At 34.7% G+C, this 22,092-nt stretch overlaps 1 protein-coding gene across 1 annotated transcript in view; it reads right to left on the bottom strand.

Moving 5' to 3' along the window:
* Positions 1-22,092, bottom strand: part of LOC111058177 (protein sprint) — a 154,506-nt gene that overhangs the window by 37,625 nt on the left and 94,789 nt on the right. Inside the window, exons 4-12 of the mRNA XM_039438198.1 lie at positions 21,197-21,469; positions 19,389-19,576; positions 13,740-13,831; positions 12,070-12,242; positions 9,717-9,846; positions 6,720-6,875; positions 4,589-4,815; positions 2,403-2,783; positions 558-860 (exon numbers count right to left, since the gene is read on the bottom strand). Of these exons, the coding sequence (XP_039294132.1) occupies positions 558-860; positions 2,403-2,783; positions 4,589-4,815; positions 6,720-6,875; positions 9,717-9,846; positions 12,070-12,242; positions 13,740-13,831; positions 19,389-19,576; positions 21,197-21,469 (1,923 nt within the window). The remainder of the gene's footprint in view (positions 1-557; positions 861-2,402; positions 2,784-4,588; positions 4,816-6,719; positions 6,876-9,716; positions 9,847-12,069; positions 12,243-13,739; positions 13,832-19,388; positions 19,577-21,196; positions 21,470-22,092) is intronic.

Genomic DNA, 22,092 nt, shown 5'->3' with positions numbered 1-22,092 from the left:
GGTTTTATAATTCAGAGGCTCGGGTCAAGATATCCCGGCCCGGGCAAGATATTTTTCTCGTGCCACTCCCGTGTTTCGGATGGACATGTTAAGTCGTCGGTCCCGGCTGCCTACTCTGTAAAACTCATTGAGCTGAATAATGTTTTTACAAAAGTTTTACTATTAATCTATCCAAATCTATTTTTTTTATTCTAATCTATATTCTAAGATTGTGATTTGGTGTAGAAAATTGAAATGGACATAACCTATGTATAATATTTGGAAAATTTGAGACTAAATTAGAAAATTGAAGAAGTTTTGGGCAATAGCCTGTTTTTTCTTTTCCGACTACTGTATTGTTTGTGTTAACCTAATAAAAAAATAAATAATCAACTAAAGGTAGCACTGATTGAAGCAACAGGGTAGATTCTTTTCTTCAAATCGGGTTTGAATGAAGAACAGAATTCCCTAACATTTCAAGTACAGGCACTTGTATGTACAGTATTACAATAAATTCATCCACTGCACAAAAAATTCATGAAAATCAATCAAATCTTGTTCATTTTGGAACTACTCACCGTGACAGGAGGCTGCTCAGGTGTGTGTGGCTCCGAGACTGGAGTGTTGGCAACAGTGTTCAGACTGAGTTTCAGCCGGTTTCGGTTTGCGTTGTTGGTAACACTGGAGGCAGTAGTGGGAGGCAGGGGTGCCACCCGTTCCAGTATGTCGGGCACTGGACCCTGTTTGCAGCCCGTTGGGTTGGTACCACTGCTCAGGCTCGCTTCGTCCGGTGAAGAGAACGGCGAGGTTGGTAGCAATGAGGGCTGGTGGTGGTGTTTGAAGTTCGACCGACCTTCCCAGATGTCTTCATAGTCGCTTACCTTTAAAATATATTATTAATGATTTAGGTACTAAAGAAACTTGAAGTACTCATCAAAGGTGCGTATTTTTATACAAGTGTATAAAAATATACATACAGTGATGTTTGTTATAATGGTAAGATGAAGAAATTTACAGAAATATAATAAAAAAATATTGAGTTAGAACAGTAAAAATTGTATTTATAAAATAGAATTCTAGTACCCTTCTTTGAAATTAATAAAATAATAGATTTAAAATACAAATACTATATTATTTTAAAAATAAAAATAAGTAGCCCTGAATTCATACATTTTAACAATATAACTTGACGGTTTTTATGAATGTGATCTGCAAATGAGCCTTTAGGCTACTATAACGGAAATGCAAACGTTAGTAAAGACGTGTAAGTCAATAGAACCATAAAGGGAGTAAATATTACTTATTACTTATTTAATCTGTGATAGAACCTACACAGCTTCAGGAGGGCTTTAAACCACAATGAGATAAATAAAAAATATATATGAAATTCGGGCCATTGTACTTTTTGAGTAATGAATGAGTGCTTCAATAAATTGATATGTGGTAAGTAAATAAATAGGTTGAAATTCACAATCACTCAATGGTGAAAAGTGAGTTCAAAGAAATTTGATGTGTGATGGTTTGAGAACATTTTTTTTGACTGAAATATTGAAGAATGACAGGTAATAGGAAGCTAGGGAGAATAGGCATTCCATCATATAGCAATGTTTCAATGTTTGTTTAATTCAGCACAAATGATGTAATGAATATTACCTGAATGGTAATCAGTTGAAGAGTCACTCTTACACAGGACACTCTTCACAAAGAGCTTTACATAAATATATAATTTACTTTAAAGATTATTGATTTTATTGTTTTAAAATTATTTCATTCATTGAGTATTTGTAACTTATCAAGATCCTTTTTGGAAAGGTTGGACACTCTTCACCCTGCCGGTATATATAATTATTGCAATATTAAATCGGACTATCTACAGTCTGGGTCCTATACCTTCGCCAATCGGCGGAGAGCCGTAGACTACAATACTACCCGTTCAAAAACATCGAACATTTTTGAAAATGTATCTCTTCATAAGCAACAGATGCTGTTTTGTAGCTTCTCACAAGCAACGTGTTGCATCCGAGAAGATACACAAGAAGCTTTTTGGAGTTATTTCTTTTTAGTACATCACAGTTTACAGTCCGGGTCCTGTAGAAGCGCTATATACCTTCCCGCACATACTTGAACATTTTCAGTGGAAGCCTATCAGCTGACATTCGTTCAACATGCTCTTCCCATTATTGGTGATACGTTGCGACTCTTACAACTCTTTAATTCATGGAGAATCTCTGTGTGTAGGGACCTTTCTTCAAGGAAGCTCTATAGGGAGCTACCTCCATCAAGGGATCTAGGATCTCTGAAGCCTGATGTTTTTGCAAAGCCGTGAATATCACCCCTCGAACCATACTTTACTTATATGCCGTTCCAAAGTCACGGAGGCAAAGCTACGGGACGCATATAGAACTGGAAAATATATATTGTACCTTATCAGCAACAGAACTCCGACAATAGATGTCAGGACTCTCAAGAATATCAGATTCCTGATAGTGCTGACTGCGCTTATGGCTGCCGCCACGTTTACTGCGACGATGCGACACCTGGCGACCGGAATCGGAAACAGGCGACAAGATAGCTGCCGGCGTATGCGCAGTGACCGGTGACAAGATGGCGGCCGAGGCTGGCGCATGCGCAGTGATCGGCGATCGCAGCGCAGTCTGGCGGCGTTGGCAGGCAACTACGGCGGCCATGTTGAGTGACTCGTCGCTGGCCACAGATGTCATGGCTGCCGGGTGCTCGGATGGCTCCGGCGTGTCGGCCGACGATTGGAGGCTGCGGTCGTCAGGTGAGGTTATGTTTGGTGTCACCTGGAGAAGGAACGGCTAGGTTAGGTCATAGGATAAACAATTTTATGCATCTATTCTCTCCAGCTAGGTCTTGCATGGGCAATATGAAATACGGTAGGGAAAAATTCATAAAACTGAAAAACAACCACTACAATATTTGGATAGTTTCACCAAATACAGTAGGTTTGAACAATCTCTTAAACTTACTCAATAAATGCTTTAACTTCTGAAAATAGAAATGGAGGGCAACATGTTAGGTTAGGTCTTTGAGGAGGAGTTTGAAATTAGGGAAAATAATCTTTGGATTTTTCCCCAATAGGTTTTGACGATTTCAAACTCTTTCAATACACATTTCTGAATATTGTTTCAAATCAATGCAATACAATTGACTCAGTCATTCCCGAAAACTAAATGAGAATGCAAAATGTGGGAGGGGTAAATCGGTCCAGGGATCAACTCGTGAGATCATGATTGTAACAAGTCATCTATGTCACAGAATAGCTGAGTACCAAGATTAACACAACAGTGACAAATGCAGTCTATAAAGAAAAAGGGGAAATTACACTTCAAGGAATGGGACATCACACTATCTACTCCCATTATTTATTTATCGATTTATAGAGAGAAAGATGAATTCGTATAGCTTTGTTGGTAGGGAGCAAGAATAGTATATAGTATCCTATATACTATCCTTGAGTAGGGAGTCCCTACAAAAAGGTCCAATCTCGCCTGAATATATCATTTAAGCCGTCAATGTACCTTAAGATTTTCATACTTCAGCCGGGACCGACAATTAAACGTGTCCATCAGTTAACACGAGAGTGACCTGGTCAAAAACGTTTGGTGATGAACGGGTATAAACCCGGGATCTCTTGGCTGCTACACAAGTACTCTATCCAATAGACCACAAATTACTCCACATAGTAGTCTTGATGGTATGCAAGGGGAAATCGGTCCAGGCATCATCTTGTTAGACCGCAAGAAAGCGCTAGCAAACTGAAGAGTGCAACGCCTTAGTCATCTCTGCTAACCGGCTTCATTATTAGTTATTGAAATTGGGAATCTCACTTTAAAAAATGGGAGTATCACACTTCCTCCAACCAATATAACACTTTTTTCTCTCTTTTCCTAGTTTCTTCTCCAATACTTCCCTTTTCTTCTCCTCATCACCCTTCATTCCTGACTTTTATACCCTCTACCTGCCTATATTACATGGGAAACCATAGTTGGCTAGGTATTTTTCCTCCTTTCTTTCTTTTCAGCACACCCCACCATGAAGCCTGTTTATGTATTTTATTAGAAATTTATTTTTGATTGTGTTTTTTTTGTTTTGATTTATTTTATGTTTATTGTATTGTGTTGATTTGAATAAAATTATTGATTATTGATTAATTGATTAAAATCACTATCATCCCTATTTGGGATGCTCCTGTAATGCGGACGTGACCTTGATAATAAGGTCATTTGCATACAGTATTTTATTTCGTATAAATTAATTATTATGGTGTACTTTTGCTGCACAGTGCAACTAAATTCAATTTCAAATTATATTTTTTATTGCCTTACAATCGTTAGAAGTATGATATTCGTATTTATTTTTTTACAAAGTTGTCATTAGTAATGTTTATTTTATCTTCACTTTGTACTGTATGCACAATATTGATGCTATTTTGTATTGTATACCGTTAAAAAAGTATGTAAATTTTGTTGTTTTTTTTGTCGAAATAAAACTTATTATTATTATTCAATTAATTCCTGTATAAACATAACAAATTTGATGAAAAACGTCCAAATTATCCCTGTAATTCTAATAGAATTAAACGAACCTGCACACAGGACACCTCCACATGAGGCGGCGGCGTGATCTCCTGATTCATGGAGAACGTGACGGTTGTAGTGACCGTGAAGTTCTGCTGTTGGCCGCTGAGCGCTGGCTTCGCCCACCTCGGTGGGGGTGGTGGAGGTGTTTTACCCCCTGTCACCCCAGTGGAGCTGCTAACCACCACCAGCTGCTGTTGAACGGTGCTGCTGTTGGTGTTTGATCTAGCTGCGGCTGCAAAAAATACACAAATAACAATTGAATACATTTTTCATTACAAATTTAAATTTATCTTATAAAGAACACACTTCACATTCTCCAATAATACAATTCAAGTAATATCAGTATCAATACCTGAATCACAGAATTGTAGAACTTTTAATAAGGTGGCAAGCAAATCTTACAGTATGGTATTAAATAGTGAGGTCCACGTTATAATGGTAGTGGAGACAGATAGCAGAACAACGCTGCCGATCCTCTGTCTTATCAATCCCTTCTATAAACGGTAGCTTATACAGGTTTATTAATGTAATATTAACTGTCCATTCTTGTTTAAAATAATCAATTATGATTTATTAAGCGAGAAATTGCATTTTTCAATAATTTCAAAATAAATTTTAATGATAAAGATGAAATATCTTGTTAATTAATTAGACTATTATTTCTAATTTTTCAAAAGATGATCTGGCAGCAAAACAAAGCGAGAAAGAGATAGCGCTATCAGCTTTGTTTAATGATGGACAAGGATAGCAATACCATTGCTAATCAAACACTGTCATTATAACGTGGACCTTACTACAGTCTGCAAGTCGTCATTTTAGTGTTGAAACGTGATTTCGCATAGAAGATGGATTAATAAATTTGAGACTTCTGACAGTTTGATTCCACCTAAGGTAATTAGAACACAGAATTATTCTTATAATTACCTCTGCTCCATCTATAACTGAACAGTCTTATTGAAATGTGATAAAAGCTGATATTCCCCAATTGTTTTGATGTAGAAAGATGTAAGAAGTTCTATATTGAATTGATTTGCAGAAAGAATAACAAAACTATTGAAACTGTTAATGATTATGAGTAGATATTTATTATGAATAATGTAAATTATGATGAGACCGTTATATTTATTATACTTAGGGCCGGGTTCCGAACTCGGGATTTAGCTAAGTTCTAGCATAGAGAAACAATAGCATAAGTAGATATCCCATGGTATAGGGCGTTTATGTCGCAACTCTTACTGTTATCTCAAGCCGATTGTTCATGTAATTCTTTCCCGTGAAGCTGTGTGACACTGGTAGTCTCTCATATTGTGCCGTTCATACACTCTCATCCCAACAAAACAGTAAAATTCGACAATAATAAACAGTAATCGGCTTGAGATAACAGTAAAAGTTGCGACATAAACGCCCTATACCATGGGATATCTACCTACGCTATTGTTTCTCTATGGTTCTAGACTTAAAACAGCTGCAGTGGGAAATTGTCTTTCCGAAACTGGGCGTAGTCGCAGCTTTTATGATAATCTCAGTTCTATAATTCAGGAAACGTTTTTCCTTGACAAAGTAGAACATTCCTAAATGATTAAAAATAGCTAAAACTTTACACTATTTTATCTCTATTTTGTGTTCAATTTTCTAGTTTTTCAAAATTCAATTTAAAAATAGTTAGTCGTTTTACAACGACTACGCCCCGTTTCGGAAAGCCAATTTTCTGACTCCAGCTGTTTAAAGTCTAGAAATTAGCTAAATCCCGAACTCGGAACCCGGCCCTTGGAAATTCAAAATAATATAATACTTTGAGAAGAGCAAATTCACTTTCATGAAGTTTGTTTCTTACACTGTAGCTAGTTATCAAAAACCAAAGTGTTATGTGGGCTACCAACCACAAGATGATTAACTAGGCCTAGGCCTATTCATAATGCGGGATGCCTGGCTTAATTGCTAAGCAATAGTATTTTCCCAGTTGGATCAGAAGGTGTACTTTTTGGAAACAAATCTTTGATTCCCGTGAAGTAGACTGCTAGTAACAAAAACTACTCATGAAGGTTTAGCTTGAGAATAGAAATCAGTTTCATAATGTAGAGCGATTGCTATGAGATAAATCAATAAAATTAGAGAATAAAACTTCAACAAACTGACCAATAGTAGTGCTGGCAGGATCCGAGTTGACGCAGACCAGATTCAGAGTATTGGGAGGAGTCGGTCTTGGAGCTCTGGCACAAGTCTCAGTGGCTACGGGGATCATCATCCCACTAGAAGCTAGCGAACTGTCACTCTGCAGCGACGAGAAACCAACTGCAAGTGAAATCAAAACGACCATCATTAGAAACAAGCATTATATTATTATCAACTTGGAAACAATTTAATCTGATGGAATGATGAGGAAAGTATTAGGAGGAGGTCATTAAAGCACGTTCATGGCGTAAAATTTATGTTTTACTGTATTAGTGAGATTGACGTTATAAAGGCAGCATCTGATCAACATTAGTTTGCTATCCTCGTCTGTCATTAGACACAACAGATTGCTCTATCCTCAATTGGAAAAGAATAGAGCTATATTATGCTTTTCCTAATGACAAATATAGCAAACCAATGTGCTGACGTTATACTTATATTTATTAGGTTATTAGCATAAACAATACAACGACCAGAAAAGAAAAAGCAGGCTATTGCCCTATTTTTTGTAAAACAATTTTACTAAATTCAAGCTTTGTATATGAATAATGTATTTTGCGAACTTGAAGTCAAGTCTAAAAGAACAGAAACTTGTATTCACTATCTTATTGTAGTCTTATTCAAGTTTTGTAGATGTTGAACATGATTTGGATTCAACTTGAATCTTGAATGTACAATCCTAAAAAAATGGGGAAAAGAGATGAAAACCGTTGTCAGTCAATGTAGAATGTATAGAAACAACAACATAGAAAATTAAGATGCAAGATAAGTAAGTAGAAAACTTTGAGATTGATTCGATTTTTCAATTCATAATAATTATAAAGAGTGAGTCATATGTATAGGAACTCTTCAATAAGTTGGAGACTGTTGAAGATATAATACTGTAACTTTCAGGATAAGTTATTGGTCAAATACTCTACCTTTTGACGTACAACTGAATTTCAACCCTTCATGAGGGGGTGACTCAGGGTCTGTAACTCGATTATTTTAAATTTAAACAGCCATTGAGTAGTACATCATTTTAAAGACCTTTTTGGAACAAGAAAGATGGCATCGACAAAAATGTTCTATGATACTTGTATCCAAATTGGCGGCTAATTGAAGTTTTAGTTTTTAAAGAAACAATTGATAAATTTCATTTTTCCGCCAAAATGGCGGCTGATTAAAATTTATAAATTATTTCTTTAAAAACTCAAACTTCAATCAGCCAACATTTTGAATAAAAGTATCATAGAACATTTTTATTTATGTAATATTTGTAGTTTTGAGAAGGCCTTTTAAATGATGTACCACACAATGGGTATTTACATTTAAAATATTCGAGTTACAACCCCTAAGTCACCGCCTTATGAGGGGTTGAAATTCAGTTGTACGTCAAAAGATCAACCAATTATTTGACCAATAACTTATCCTGAAAGTAATAGTATTATATCTACAACAGTCTCCAACTTATTGAAGGGTTCCCATACATATGACTCACTCTGTATAGGCCATCTTTTAAAAGGTTATGAACACTTGAATTCAAGTCAACTTGACTTCAAGTTTTCAAAATCGTCCATTTAACTCAATCGTTAAAAAGACTTAAATTCAAGCAAACTTGACTCATGTAAACGCCCCTTTAGTCGAATTGCATGCTTTAATATTTCTTATTTCAGCCCCAAAAAAATAATGATTTTAAATCTTTAAATCCTGGAGTGACGTTATTTTTTGTGGCAGATATTGTATAACACAATTGAAGTTTTATACTCAATAAGCTTAATACGAAAAAATGTGAAATACATGCATATCAAAATAGTATATTTCGCACCTAGGGCCGAAAATGAGACTTTTCTGGCTCGAAATCGGTTTTCAAGTCCGAGGCCGCAGGCCGAGGACTAGAAAAGATTGAGAGCCGGAAAAACATTTTTGCCCATGGTGAGAACGTAATTTTTCGCCACACAGAAAAATAAACAATATATATATGAGAATAATAATTATTCTCATTGTCTATTATAAGCACTTCCGAAAGCAAAAGTGGAAGGTCATAGCTCTAGCAAATCTGAATATCAAGAAATTGTCCAAGTATTTTTATTTTTTATTCTTATTTGTCTAAATAATCTAAAAGATTATGTTCAATTATGTAAGAGGTTGAGTTTATACTTTTTATTCATCCAAATGACAATAAGATGATATTATTATAAATGTTTTAATTATTGAATGATAAACACAAATAATGAAAAGTTTTTGATCAGCTGGTTTATCACACTTGAAAAAGTTTTTGATCAGCTGGTTTATCACACTTGAAAAAGTTTTTGATCAGCTGTTTTAGCACACTTGAAATTCGGCCAATCTGATGTGATCTGAATGTCAATGGAAGTTTAGGTTAGACTTAGAAGTTCTATCCTTCTATGAAAATCGAATTATTTGAATAGTTTATAATATATATCTTATCTGTATTTTATTCATTTAAATAAAATGATAGTATATTATTACAGAATACTTTATTGAATTCTAGAAGCATAAAATGATTCCGTTTATCCACCATGTTCCGTGATAAACGCTTTACTAGGAGGTTTGAGGTTAGATTCTATTATACTCTGAAAATTGAATTTGAATAGTTTATAATATCTCATTTGTATTTCATTCATCCAAATAAAATGATAGTATCTTATTGCAAAAACTTTATTCAATTCTAGAAGCATAAACTGATTTTGTTTCATAAACTATTTTGTAAACATGTTCACATCAAATCAGAATCAGCTGACTTCAAGGTTATTTTACAGCCCTAGGGCCGTAAAAATTTTACCGGCCTGGTCAGAAAACAATCACTTTCGGCTTCCATATGACGCACGTAAACCAGCTCATTACATCCAAGTGGGGCGAAAACAAATAAACAAGTTTATAATATACAGAACTGCATGGTAACGAAGAAGAACTGAATCAGAATTGAAGCAGAACTGTTTCAAAAACATTTCCACTCACCTTTATTCTCATCACAATTGACAGGCGATCCCTTGAATGTGCTCATGAGACTGGCGGGCTGCGATTCCCCATTCCCATTGGGCGACAGAGGACTCAGGTTCAGCACAATCGACTCATTCCGCCTTTCCTGCTCATTCAAACAATATTCGAATATACAGTACAATAAGTTAATAGAATATACAAAAAATACTCTATAAAAATATTCAACTAGAGGTTCTTTGAACAGTAGACGTCGCGCAGTTGTAAACCACAGCCTCCTCTTATACTGTCCATCAGAGTAAATCCTGTCTGTATGTCGTGTCGGCGAGATATCGGTGTGAAAACGGCTAATGGCTGTTGGGTTAGGTACATCAAAAATGCTAACATCAAAAGCAAATCTCCTTCAAGACATACTGACAACAGTCCAGCCCAAACGACCTGATTTTTTACCAAGTTACATTGAGATATTAATTGCATGCAATTAATAAATCCACTCGACAGCTGATCTATGATGAATAATATTCTATAGTATCATTTTTACGGTAATATTGGCGTTCAAAGGAGCCCTTTTTTTCTTTTGTATAATTCTTAAAATGCAAAATTTCAAAAAACCTTATATATACGTCGACGCGAAATTAAAAAGGAACATACCTGTCAAATTTCATGAAAATCCATGCCGCGTTCCGCCGTAAATGCGGAACATAAATATAAACATACAGAGAAATGCAAAACCATCGACTTAAATCTTAGGTCAATCACTTCGCTCGGTCAATTATTATGTTGGAGAACAGGTGACACCAGATACTTCTGGAAGAGAAAACAGCATGAGGTCTACTGTTCACAGAACTACTAGTATTTTCACTGTAACGACACCTACACTGATACTGATGTGGAAATCCCGCTTTACAGAACAAACCTCCTTCAGCTAATATAATAACAAGAGGCTAAGAGGCAATACTCAAAAATTTATCACAGATAGAATTGATTGTATTCTCCCTTCCAGGGTTTAGGCATTCTATGCTTGTTCCGAACCTCATATCTGCCCATCCTTGGACGCCCTCGGTCTCTCTTTCTCTTGCCTACTGGCTGGTAGTTGAGCACCAATTTTGGTAGCCTGTCTTCCTCCATCCTATTCACATGCTGGTACCATTTAAGCCTACTCTGAGATATCTCTTCATTTATAGAAAAGACGTTAAGTTGTTCTCTTATCTCAGTATTTCTGAAGTGATCTTCTCAGCTGCACCCATAGGATCTTCGGAGAAATCTTATTTCAGATGCCTTTAGTCTACTTTCATCTGGCCCTGACAGCACCCAGGTTTCACACCCATATAAAAGGGTTGGTACAGTTATAGTTTTGTGAAATTTTAGCCTGGTGCTCTGGCTAGCATTATTCTTTAGAATCCTATGTATGGTATCACATATGTTTTGGGAGCGGTGTTTTTTGTTCATAGTTGGAATTGATTATTAGTATCAAAAACTATCAACAACCTATTTCGAGATTCGGAAATTTAGAATTTTATTGAAATCTTGAATCACATTATTTTGGGTATTCAAATTCAAGGGGAGCTGAATTTTTGTAATTTCAGGGGGGGTGCGGTCACCCCTAGCTATCGAGATTAAGTAACTGTTTACTTATCTATTAAGATTAAGTAAATGTTTACTTTATTCATTGAGATTAAGTAACTTTGTCATTAAGTTACTTCACTCTTGAGGTTTGATAGCTATTAGGACTATTAAGGCTGTGCAAAGGCTAAAAATAAACTTTCTACTGGTGATATTTTTCAAAATTTTTGTGTTTTGTATATAATCAAGCTACCAAAATTAAATAGTTTACTCAGGAAAACATTTTTTTTCCTTCATTACTTTCTGAGATATGAGCGCCTAAATTTAAACTTAAACTTTTAGTTGAGTTATCTTTGGTCATTTTTGGTAAATTGAATAACTTTCTCAGAAATTGATATTTTCGAAAGATTTTTGTTTCATTCAATCAACAATACCATGAAGAAGAATTTATCCTCTAAATCTCATGGATCTATCTCTTTCCGAATTTGAAATGTTCTGTTCCAAAAATTTAAACTTTAGGCGCTCATATCTCAAAAAGTAATGGTCGGAAATAAATATTTTCCTGAGAAAACTATTTCATTCTGGTAGCTTGATGATATACAAATTGAAAAATATCACCAGTAGAAAGTTTATTTTTAGCCTTTGCACAGCCTTAAGTAACAGTACCGACCATAAAACCATTTATCCTATTTAATTTATTTCATTTCATTCAATTTATCTATATAAAAATCATAAATTCCAGGTAAGAACAATAGGATTTGCCTACGGATATCCATTATTGATTGCATGACTATAGCCTATAGGTACCTACCTGATGTTGATGGTTGTCGAGTACAGGACTCATGTTGTTGCAGCCACTGTCGAAGCTGCTCAGACTGCTCGCCTGACTCTCTGTGCAGCTGTCAGCTCCTGTTTGGTCACCCCCTCCACCTACCGTTCCCCCTAGGTTGCGACGCGGGTTCGCCATAGGGTACCTCCAGAATTCTGCAAAAAAGGATCACGAATTCAATCAAAGCTATTTTTTATTAAATATGGCAAATTTTACTAAATTTCAACACAGAGTTGCACTAGTTTCAACAATAAAAAATAATATGACAGAAATTTAGTCAAATTTAGTCAAATCAATACAAACAGATTGTATAGGGCACGACCCTGATAACAGATAATTTTTTTTTGAATTGAATTAAATATGGCAAGAAGAGATTGTTTGATATTCATTTCATAGATTCAAAATAATTCTCAATTCATTATAAATTATTAGGAAAGTAACAACAGGCTCAAGGTTTAAAAAGGTTATTATTTCAAGGTACATTTCAACAATCGCAGCAATTTAATCATGACTTTTCACTCAATTGAATGAATTGTGCATTTTATCTGTTTGTATCATGATGATTGTGACTTTGTATGGGGCGTGGCCCCGATTGCAAATAAAGATTTTTATTTATTTATTTCAAGGTTCATCATTTTTAGGATTTGTATTATTTCAAGTTTTTCTTCAATAAAAGTTTTTGTGTGATTAATAAATTTGAGCTAATTGATTGCTTCTCTCAGCTTACTACTATTGCTTGTTACAAAGTTGGTCTATGAACTTAAACTAATATTCTTCCAAAAATAATATGTGACATTTTCATAATAGTTATTTAGAAGCCTTAAAGCTGTGCAAAGGCTAAAAAAAACTTTCTACAGGTGACATTTTTCAAAGTTTTTCGATTCGAATGCTATCAAGCTATCAACATGAAAAAGTTTTCTCCCATCAAAACAAATTAAGTTACCATTACTTTTTGAGATATGAGGGTAAAAAGTTTTTAAATTTTCGGGGCAGGTCATTTCAAATTCGGCGAGAAATAAATCCATGAAATTTCAAGGATGAATTAATTCTTCATGGTATTTTTGATTGGATAAAACAAAAATTTTATAAAAATAAAAATTTTTGTGAAAGTTATTCAATTTACTAAAAATGACCAAAAATAACTCAACTGAAAGTTATTCTTGGTCATTTTTTATAATTTGAATAACTTTCTCAAAAATTGATATTTTCGAAAATATTTTGTTTCATTCAATCAAAAATACCATGAAGAATTTATCCTCGAGATCTCATGGATTTATCGCCTATCGAATTTGTAATGTTCTGTGTCAAAAATTTAAACTTTAGGCGCTCGTATCTCAAAAAGTAATGATCGAAAAAAATGTTTTCCTGAGAAAACTTTTTCATTTTGATAGCTTGATAATATACAAATCTGAAAACTTAAAAAAAATCAACATTAGAAAGTTTATTTTTAGCCTTTTTTAAATGGACCAGGCTCAAGTCTTACTGTACGGGACACAATCATTCACTGATGCCCGGTTGCAGAGTCGTCACATAAAGTTAAAATCAGGCATTTAACTTATTTATGAAGCCATAACTCAACTTTTCGTTGCACAGATGTCATTCTAATATGCGGGCATCCAGCTAATAATATTTTCAATTTGAGTTTGACCTACCTTGACCGAGTAGAGCTAGTGAAGACAACTGTTGCCGGTTCTTGGCTTCCCTCACAGCTCTTGGTAACGTTAGTTGTACTGGCAACTCATCACTGCAAACACACAAACACAATTTAATAGTTGAACTTAAAATCTTAATAACTACAACTTAACGAATCAAAGTTTAATAGCACACTAAACTCTATGACTTTTTTTCTTCTTATTTTTCTATGTCTATCTTCCTATTTTATTTTGTAATAATCTACATTAATTTTTACTGTGCTCAACTATTATAGATTCAGTTTTACATTAATACTTATAGTTTATTCATCATGTACAGTGCTATTTTGTTTTGTACTAGGGTCTTTGTTAGATTCAGTGGAAATTGTCATATTGTATAAATAAGTAGACTAATAAAATAAATAAACTCAAAAATTATCATTAATATCACATAACAGAAACTCAATTATATGGAGACTGTTTCATAGTGTATGGAAATATTTTTCAATATTTACTCGTTTTATTCATTACAATCAGATAATAGCTTCATCTTGAATAGTACGGTACATCCAACAGATCATTTTTCAATTGAACTGTGAATTTTATCAACTAAAATTTCTTCATAGTTTAGGTTTGGTATGCTAATGCAAACGTTTTTGTTCTTATCATTTTTTGACTACCCCATCATTAAACAAGAACGTTTGCATAAACATACCAAACCTAAACTATGGAGAGATCTTAGTAGATAAAATTTACAGTTTAATTTGAAATTGAAATGTTTTCGTCAAAAATTGATGACTACACTAAAGCCATGGAAACTTTAAATAATGAACATCTTGAATTGAAAAAGATGAATGCTTCACTTCAGATGAAACTAAGTGACATGGAATCAAGAGTCTGTGAATTGGAGCAATACTCGCGAAGGAACAATATCGAAATTCATGGTATTCCTTCAACAAACCATGAAAATATTCATGAAATCATCGCATCAACAGCTAAAGCTCTTAAAATCAGCCACCAGCAAACAGATATTAACGCCGCTCATCGACTTCCAGCAGGAAATAAAGAAATTCCTTCTTTAATTGTATCATTTCGCACTAGAGAAATAAAGAATAATTGGATGAAGTGTTATAAAGTTTTTCGTGAGGAATTGAAAAAATCTAAAAACGACCCTAAAGCTAATCTTCGAACCATCAACATAAATAGAAATCTCCCTGATAAACCAGTTTACTTGAATGAAAATTTATCTCCCTACTATAAGAAACTCCTATACGAGGCAAAACAGTTCACTAAGAAGAAGAATTTCAAATTTGCATGGTCAAGAGATGGAAAGGTTTACATACGGAAACAGGAAAATACTAGAGCACTGAGAATCCGGACCGTGAATGATCTTCTCGAAATTGGTAATGGCGATGTAACTCGAAAAAACGAATAGTCTTCAGAGGACCGGGTTGAATAGGACTTCTCCGGAGCTTTTAGAATAAGATTTTTTATTTAGTATGAACTCTTTCAACGAGTTATGTAACATTCTGAGTGATGACGTTTTTAAGACGGGAGAAATTGAAGATGTGAATTATTATGATTTACTCACTGATAAAGAAACAAGTCCAGTTAACTATATGAACATTTTTCAAATGAACATTCGTAGTATTTATAAGAACTTTAATGAATTCATAGTGTGTCTTAATAATTTCAAAGTGTCATTCGATATAATAATTCTAACTGAAACTTGGTATTCTGGCGATAAGCCTATTAATTTTTATATAGATGGCTACAATTTGCTAAACCAGCCCAGTAAACTTAATAAATGCGATAGTCTTTGCATGTATATTAACAAAAAATATAATTTCACAGTTTTAGATTGTGAGTTGATAGAAGCTAACGCGCTGAGTGTTATTGTTGAACTGGGTAATGATTTGATAATACAAGTTATCGCAGTCTATAGGTCTCCGAACAGCAACACAGATAATTTTATTCGAGTGTTGAATAACTATCTTGAATCTCTCCCGAATAATCGTAATGTAGTTTTGGCAGGTGATATTAATATCGATATTTTGAGCACTGATCGCTGTACATTCCAGTATCTGAATGTTATGAATGGAAATGGTTTTAATTCTTTAATTAATATTCCGACTAGAAAAGTGGATAATAGTCAATCTTTAATTGATCATATATTCTTCAAGAATTCTACACATTCTATCGAACCAAAAATAGCTAATGTCTTTAAATTAAATATCACTGATCACTTTGCTACCACTCTTCATATAAATCTAAACAGTAAATTGCCTCACACTCCCGTCACACAGACAAATATAATTACTATGATTGATTTTAATAAACTTAAATCATACCTACTGCACGAGAAATGGGAATTTCTGAACAATGATGATTCTGTTGATTCTATGGTTGAGAGGTTTGTTAATACTCTTACAAATTATATACATATTTCTAAATATGAAAAAAAAATTAATCATAAGAAAAAACCACTGAAACCATGGATCACGCTTGGCTTGATAGAGTCTATTAATGAAAGAGATAAAATTGCCAAACAACTAAAAAAGGAACCTTTCAATACTAACTTGAAAAATAAATACAGGACATATAGGAACCTACTGAATAATCTTATAAATCGTACAAAGGATGATTATTATAAAACTAAAATTAAAGAATGTGGGAATAATGCAAAAAAATTATGGTCTTACATAAATGAGCTACTAGATAGGAAAAGGAAAGAAAATGAAATAAAATTAAATGCACATGAATTAAATAAATACTTTGTAAATGTTGGTAAAACTTATGCTGATAGGATACCTAAATATACCAGCCAGCCCGCTTATGAATTCAAATATAAGAAAAATAACTCGAGATTGACCGACTCTTTTGTCTTGCAACCGGTAAATGAAATTCAAATAAAAAATGCCATACTCAGTCTGAAAAATAATACATGTCCAGGTATTGATGGTATAAATAGTAAAACTTTAAAAATAGTAGCCGATTTCATTGCCTATCCTTTCACATCAATTATAAATAAATGTTTTCGCGAAGGAGTTTTTCCACAATTGTTCAAGGTCGCCAAAATCAAACCTCTATTCAAATCAGGTGATAAAAAACTCACTGAGAACTATAGACCAATCAGTTTGCTTAGTTCATTAACGAAAATAATGGAGAAAGTGATAAAAATTCAAATTATTGAATTCTTTGACTTACATGGGATAATAGAAGACCACCAATTTGGATTTCAAAAAATAAATGTATCGATGATGTTCTAATCCATTTCTCAAATTCTGTGGCAGATTTGTTAAATAAGGGAAAGAAAACTCTTGCGGTTTTCCTTGATCTAGCCAAGGCTTTCGATACTGTGGCTCACAACCAACTACTAAATAAACTGGATCGAGCAGGAATCAGAGGTACAACTCTGAGATTGTTCCATAGCTACCTTGCACATAGATCACAAATTCTTACACTTGATGACTGTGTGAGTGATCTGCCTCTCTCCGGTTATGGTCTCCCTCAGGGAACAGTCTTATCACCAATCTTATTCCTTCTTTATGTAAATGAGATACTCAGACTAGACCTGAATGGAGGTGTGGTATTCTCATTTGCTGACGATACTGTGCTGTGTTTGGAGAGAGCACCTGGCAGAGAGTCTATGGAGCCGCCTCCAGAGGCATCTCCACTCTGAAGAAATGGTTAGATGTTAACTCCCTAAGCTTGAATATTAAAAAAACAAAATATATCGCCTTTTCAAGAAATATCTCTGGACATGAAGAGACAAATTGTACACTTAAATTGCATTTAAATTGTAATTTATTAGACGATGCTCCCTGTAGATGTCCTGAGATTGAAAGGACTAGTCAAATAAAATATTTGGTTTGATAATCGAGGAGGGATTCAAGTGGAGAAGGCATATTGAATACCTATGCCATAAACTAAGGTTTGTCTCCTATAATTTTTATAAGTTGAGGTCGATACTTGATTTATCAAAGTTGAGAATGCTTTATTTTGCAATTGTACAATCTCTATTCTCGCTTGGCGGTTTGGGGTGGTACTTATGACACTCTTTTGTTACCACTATTCATTATACAGAAAATGATCATAAAAACCATATTAAATAAACCCATATTGTTCCCCTCAAAAATTGCATTCAGTGAATTGAGAGTCATGTCAATCCGTCAACTCTATGTGCTTAGCATATTTAAATATTTCAATAAACATAGAAGCTCATTTTCAAGAATCAATGTAACTCATAGAACAAGATACAATCTACATAGATATGTTACTTATGATTCGAATTTAACGGTTATTCGTAAGCAGCTGGTATACATCGCTCCAAAGATTGTAAACTGCATCCCGAACGAGCTCATCGGTGTACCTATTAAGTCTGTACCAATAAATATTAAAAACTGGATACTTCACAACTATTATTTCCATCTTAATATTTTATGAGTTCAAAATTTTTTTCAGCTTTTCATTATTGTCTGGATTAATTAACAATTAATAGCATTTATTTTAAATATACTTACCATTGTTTGAATAAAAATATTCCATTTTAAATTATTAGCTTAAGATTTAGAAACAGTTACGGTAAGTCTCTACTCCTACTGGCGAACAACATTATGAGGGAATAACAAAAATCTGGAATCATAACAATCCACATAGCTGGTGGATTGAACCAAGCTATTCTATCAGGTATATCATTCATCTAAATATAATATTACAATATTCACCATATTATGAGCTATAATGAATAATATATGCGACCTGGATTTAATTCTTGATTGAGATGAACTGGGATTGAAATTTTTCTGTTCGAATTTCACATTATTATTACTGAGTAGATTGGTATGATTAACTTGAATTCCTAGGCTATGCTCTTGCCGAGTCGCTCGCCAAATGGCCAAAAAGAGCGACAGGCAGTCGTCTAGCCATCTACGCTACAATGTGACCAGAAGAGGAAAGCTCCATCAATATCAGTGGTGAAGAGTCACCAAAGAGTATGCAATTATATTATATACTCTACTTAAATTCTATACTATAGGATGTAATTACATTTTTTACTCTCTTCCTTCACTCGGCTCGCTCCGGTTTTCGTGGAGACGAGACGAGCGAAGGAGAGTGCTTCCCAGAATGTAATTACATCATATAGTATAGAATCTAAGTAGAGTATAATGTAATTGTATTGTATACTCTCTGGGAACCATACTCCTTTGCTCGTCTCTTCTCAACCAAAACCGGAGCGGGCCGAGTGAAGGCGAGCGGTGGCATTGTGCCATCCACACTCTCGCACTCGTTGTCATTTGTACGCACTCGACAAGAGTGTGGCGGCGACATCAAATGCTTCAGCTCAGCTCTCTCAAGATAACATAGACTACTAGATGTATTGAGTGGTATCTGTTCTGTTGAGTGCGAATCTAGCTTCATCTTCACACCAATCCAATACCAATACTGTATGTGGTATCTATTCTGTTAGGAGACCATAGATTGCTAGATGTATAGAGTGGTATCTGTTCTGTTATGTGGGAATAGTTTCATCTTCACATCAATCCAATGCCAATAATTTTATGTCGTGGTATCTGTTCTGTTAGGACACCATAGATTACTAGATCTATAGAGTGGTATCTATTCTGTTAGGACACCTTAGACTACTAGATGTATAGAGTGGTGACTGACCAGCATTGCGCATAGTGAGCGACCAGGGCGGGAATGCTCTCGAACTTGTTGTCTGAGCTCTCCAGACTGAATCGACCGTCGCTAATGGCCTCTATGAGGTAGTGCTCGATGTAGGGCCCTTTGCCCACCGGCAACCGAACTGATATCGCCATAGTACAGGTTTGGCTCGATTGCCGCACTACGAAGTTCTGAAATTGAACAGAGAAAGTGTTTAAAAAAATGTAAATGTAATTTGACTGTAATCAAACACTTTGGTTGACAAACACTTCAATTCTGGCTCAAATTGAAAGGTTAAAGTTTGACACTAAAGGGGTTCATCACTCCTTCACAATTCTAATCGAGCAATGCCCATGCACGGACTGCACGATATTAAAAATGTCATTCAAGTTTGTAGAGAACACAGGAATTGCAACGAGACATGTTCCAACTGATATTGTTCCAGGATACGAATTTAGAATGTCATTGGAATTTTTCGTTGAATCAAGTTTGTTCAGAAAATATCGTCGAAATTGATATAATATCATGTCAGATCAGATATCATTGGAATTGTTCCTTGGATCAAGTTTGTAGAAAAGACATGAATTGCTATGCAGCATATTCAAACTTATATTAATCCAGGATACAACTTTAAAACATCATTGGAATAATTGTCGTTTGACTTGACTGATAACTGATACCATAGACTGAGTAAACAGGGTTATTGAACTAGAATAGATCTATGCTGACACACCACACATTTCTGGGATTAGATGATTAATTGCCACAGACTTGACAAGAGATAACAAAAGAGTTGAGCCAATCAGAGTATTCGATATTCATTCAATTTATTGTATCTGAATAACCTTAATTTCCATTAGTTTTATACCTATGCCATCACCCATATCTCAATGATCTATTTTTCTTTATTCTCCCTTCGATCTTAATTTTATTTGCTTTCCAAGTTATAGACTTATAGTGGACTTTGAAAACATACTTTATTTCACTGTATGATCTTAAATAGATCTACCTCTGTTCTAATACTATCATCCATATCTCAATGCTTTATTGTAATATATACTAGTAGTTCTGTGAAAAGTAGAACTCGCTCAGTTATAAACCACAGTCTCCTCTAATACTGTCCATCAGAGTAAATTCTGTCCTGTCCTGTAGTGTCGGCGAGATATCGCTGTATAAACGACTAATGGCTGTTTGGGTTGTTGTTTCGACAATGCTAATAATTTGATGTAAAAAGCTATGCTGCTATCATCAAAAGCTTACCGAGTTGAAAGCAGAGAAAAGTCGGGAGAAAATACTACGCTACTTCAAGTTATCAATTGCATGCCTCACTGCATGCAAAAATTATTTCACACAACAGCTGTGTTTTAAATAAGTTACATTGAGATATTGGATTGCATGCGTCAATGCGTGCAATTTATAATCCACTCGACAGCTGATTTTTTTACTCTATATTACATATTTTTATAATGTTGGCGTATGAAGGAGGCTCCTTTTTCTTTTATATTATCCTTGAAATGCAAAATTTTCAAAAACCTTGTATATACGTCGACGCGGAATTTAAAAAGGAACATACCTGTCAAATTTCATGCTAATCTATTGCTGCGTTTCGCCGCATACATAACATATGCATTTCGCCGCAACAAATAAACATAAATAAAGAGAAATGCAAAACCTCACTTCGCTCGGTCAATTACTATTTTCTCAATTATTCCATTCGAACTTACTACGAAAAGTTTTGTTTTCTTTTCAAATTATAAACTTATATTTAACCTCAATATGAGTTATATCAACTTATTTTTTGCAATGCTTACCCCATCCTCCTTCCCCTGCAACAGATGAAACGCGCCTGCCCGTTGTATCCCCAACAGGAACCAAATGGGATGCGACCTGATCAGCCTTTCCAGCAACCCAATGTCACAGGGAGTCTCCTCCTCATCCTCCTCCTCCTCTCCATCCACTTCATCACCCTCCTCCTCTTCTCCACAACTGCTTCCTCCTCTCCTTCCCACCTCGTCCTCCTCCCTCCGCTCCTCGCTGACCGATGAGGAGGAAGAATTCGAACCGCTGCTGGTTTCTACTGAACACTGCAACAAGAGAAATAGAAGAACTTTAGAAACTGTTGATATAGGAATAGAAATAAGGACTGTTGATGTGATAATAAATAAAAATAAAAATGTTATGCAACTGTTGAAAGGACGAAAAATAAGGATGTGAAGAGATATACGAGATTTTGACCTGGTTGCAGAAATGCCTGTTGAATTTCAACCATGATTATGCCACAAGAACCAGAGTTGATTTTTTTTTTAAATCTCTTCTGATTGATTCTCGTGGCATAATCATGGTTAAAATTTAGCTTTTATGCAACCGAGCCGTAAAGATGCCTAAGAAATCGAGAGATAGAAGATACATATTATACACGATACATGGAAAAGGAAATGTCATCCGGAAATATTATATAGTCTACACAATAAAATACTCTCATTACTATAATTGTTAGAATGGAATTCATTTGGATGGAATACAGTGGCGCCATTTCACCAATCTGCTAGGAGGGGGGGGGCAAGAACAAAGAGGTATGAGGGGGGAAGGAATACCCCCAAAGAATAGAGGGTCCTGGGTTTTTCCCCGAAGATGTTATTATATTCTTCATTTTTTCCAGTTTTATACAGATGTGGTTGAAGTATCAATACAGACATATACATTATTA

The sequence above is a fragment of the Nilaparvata lugens genome, chromosome 11 (assembly GCF_014356525.2).
Source record: "Nilaparvata lugens isolate BPH chromosome 11, ASM1435652v1, whole genome shotgun sequence".
Lineage (NCBI taxonomy): Eukaryota > Metazoa > Arthropoda > Insecta > Hemiptera > Delphacidae > Nilaparvata > Nilaparvata lugens.
This window is presented reverse-complemented; position numbering and strand designations above follow the sequence as displayed.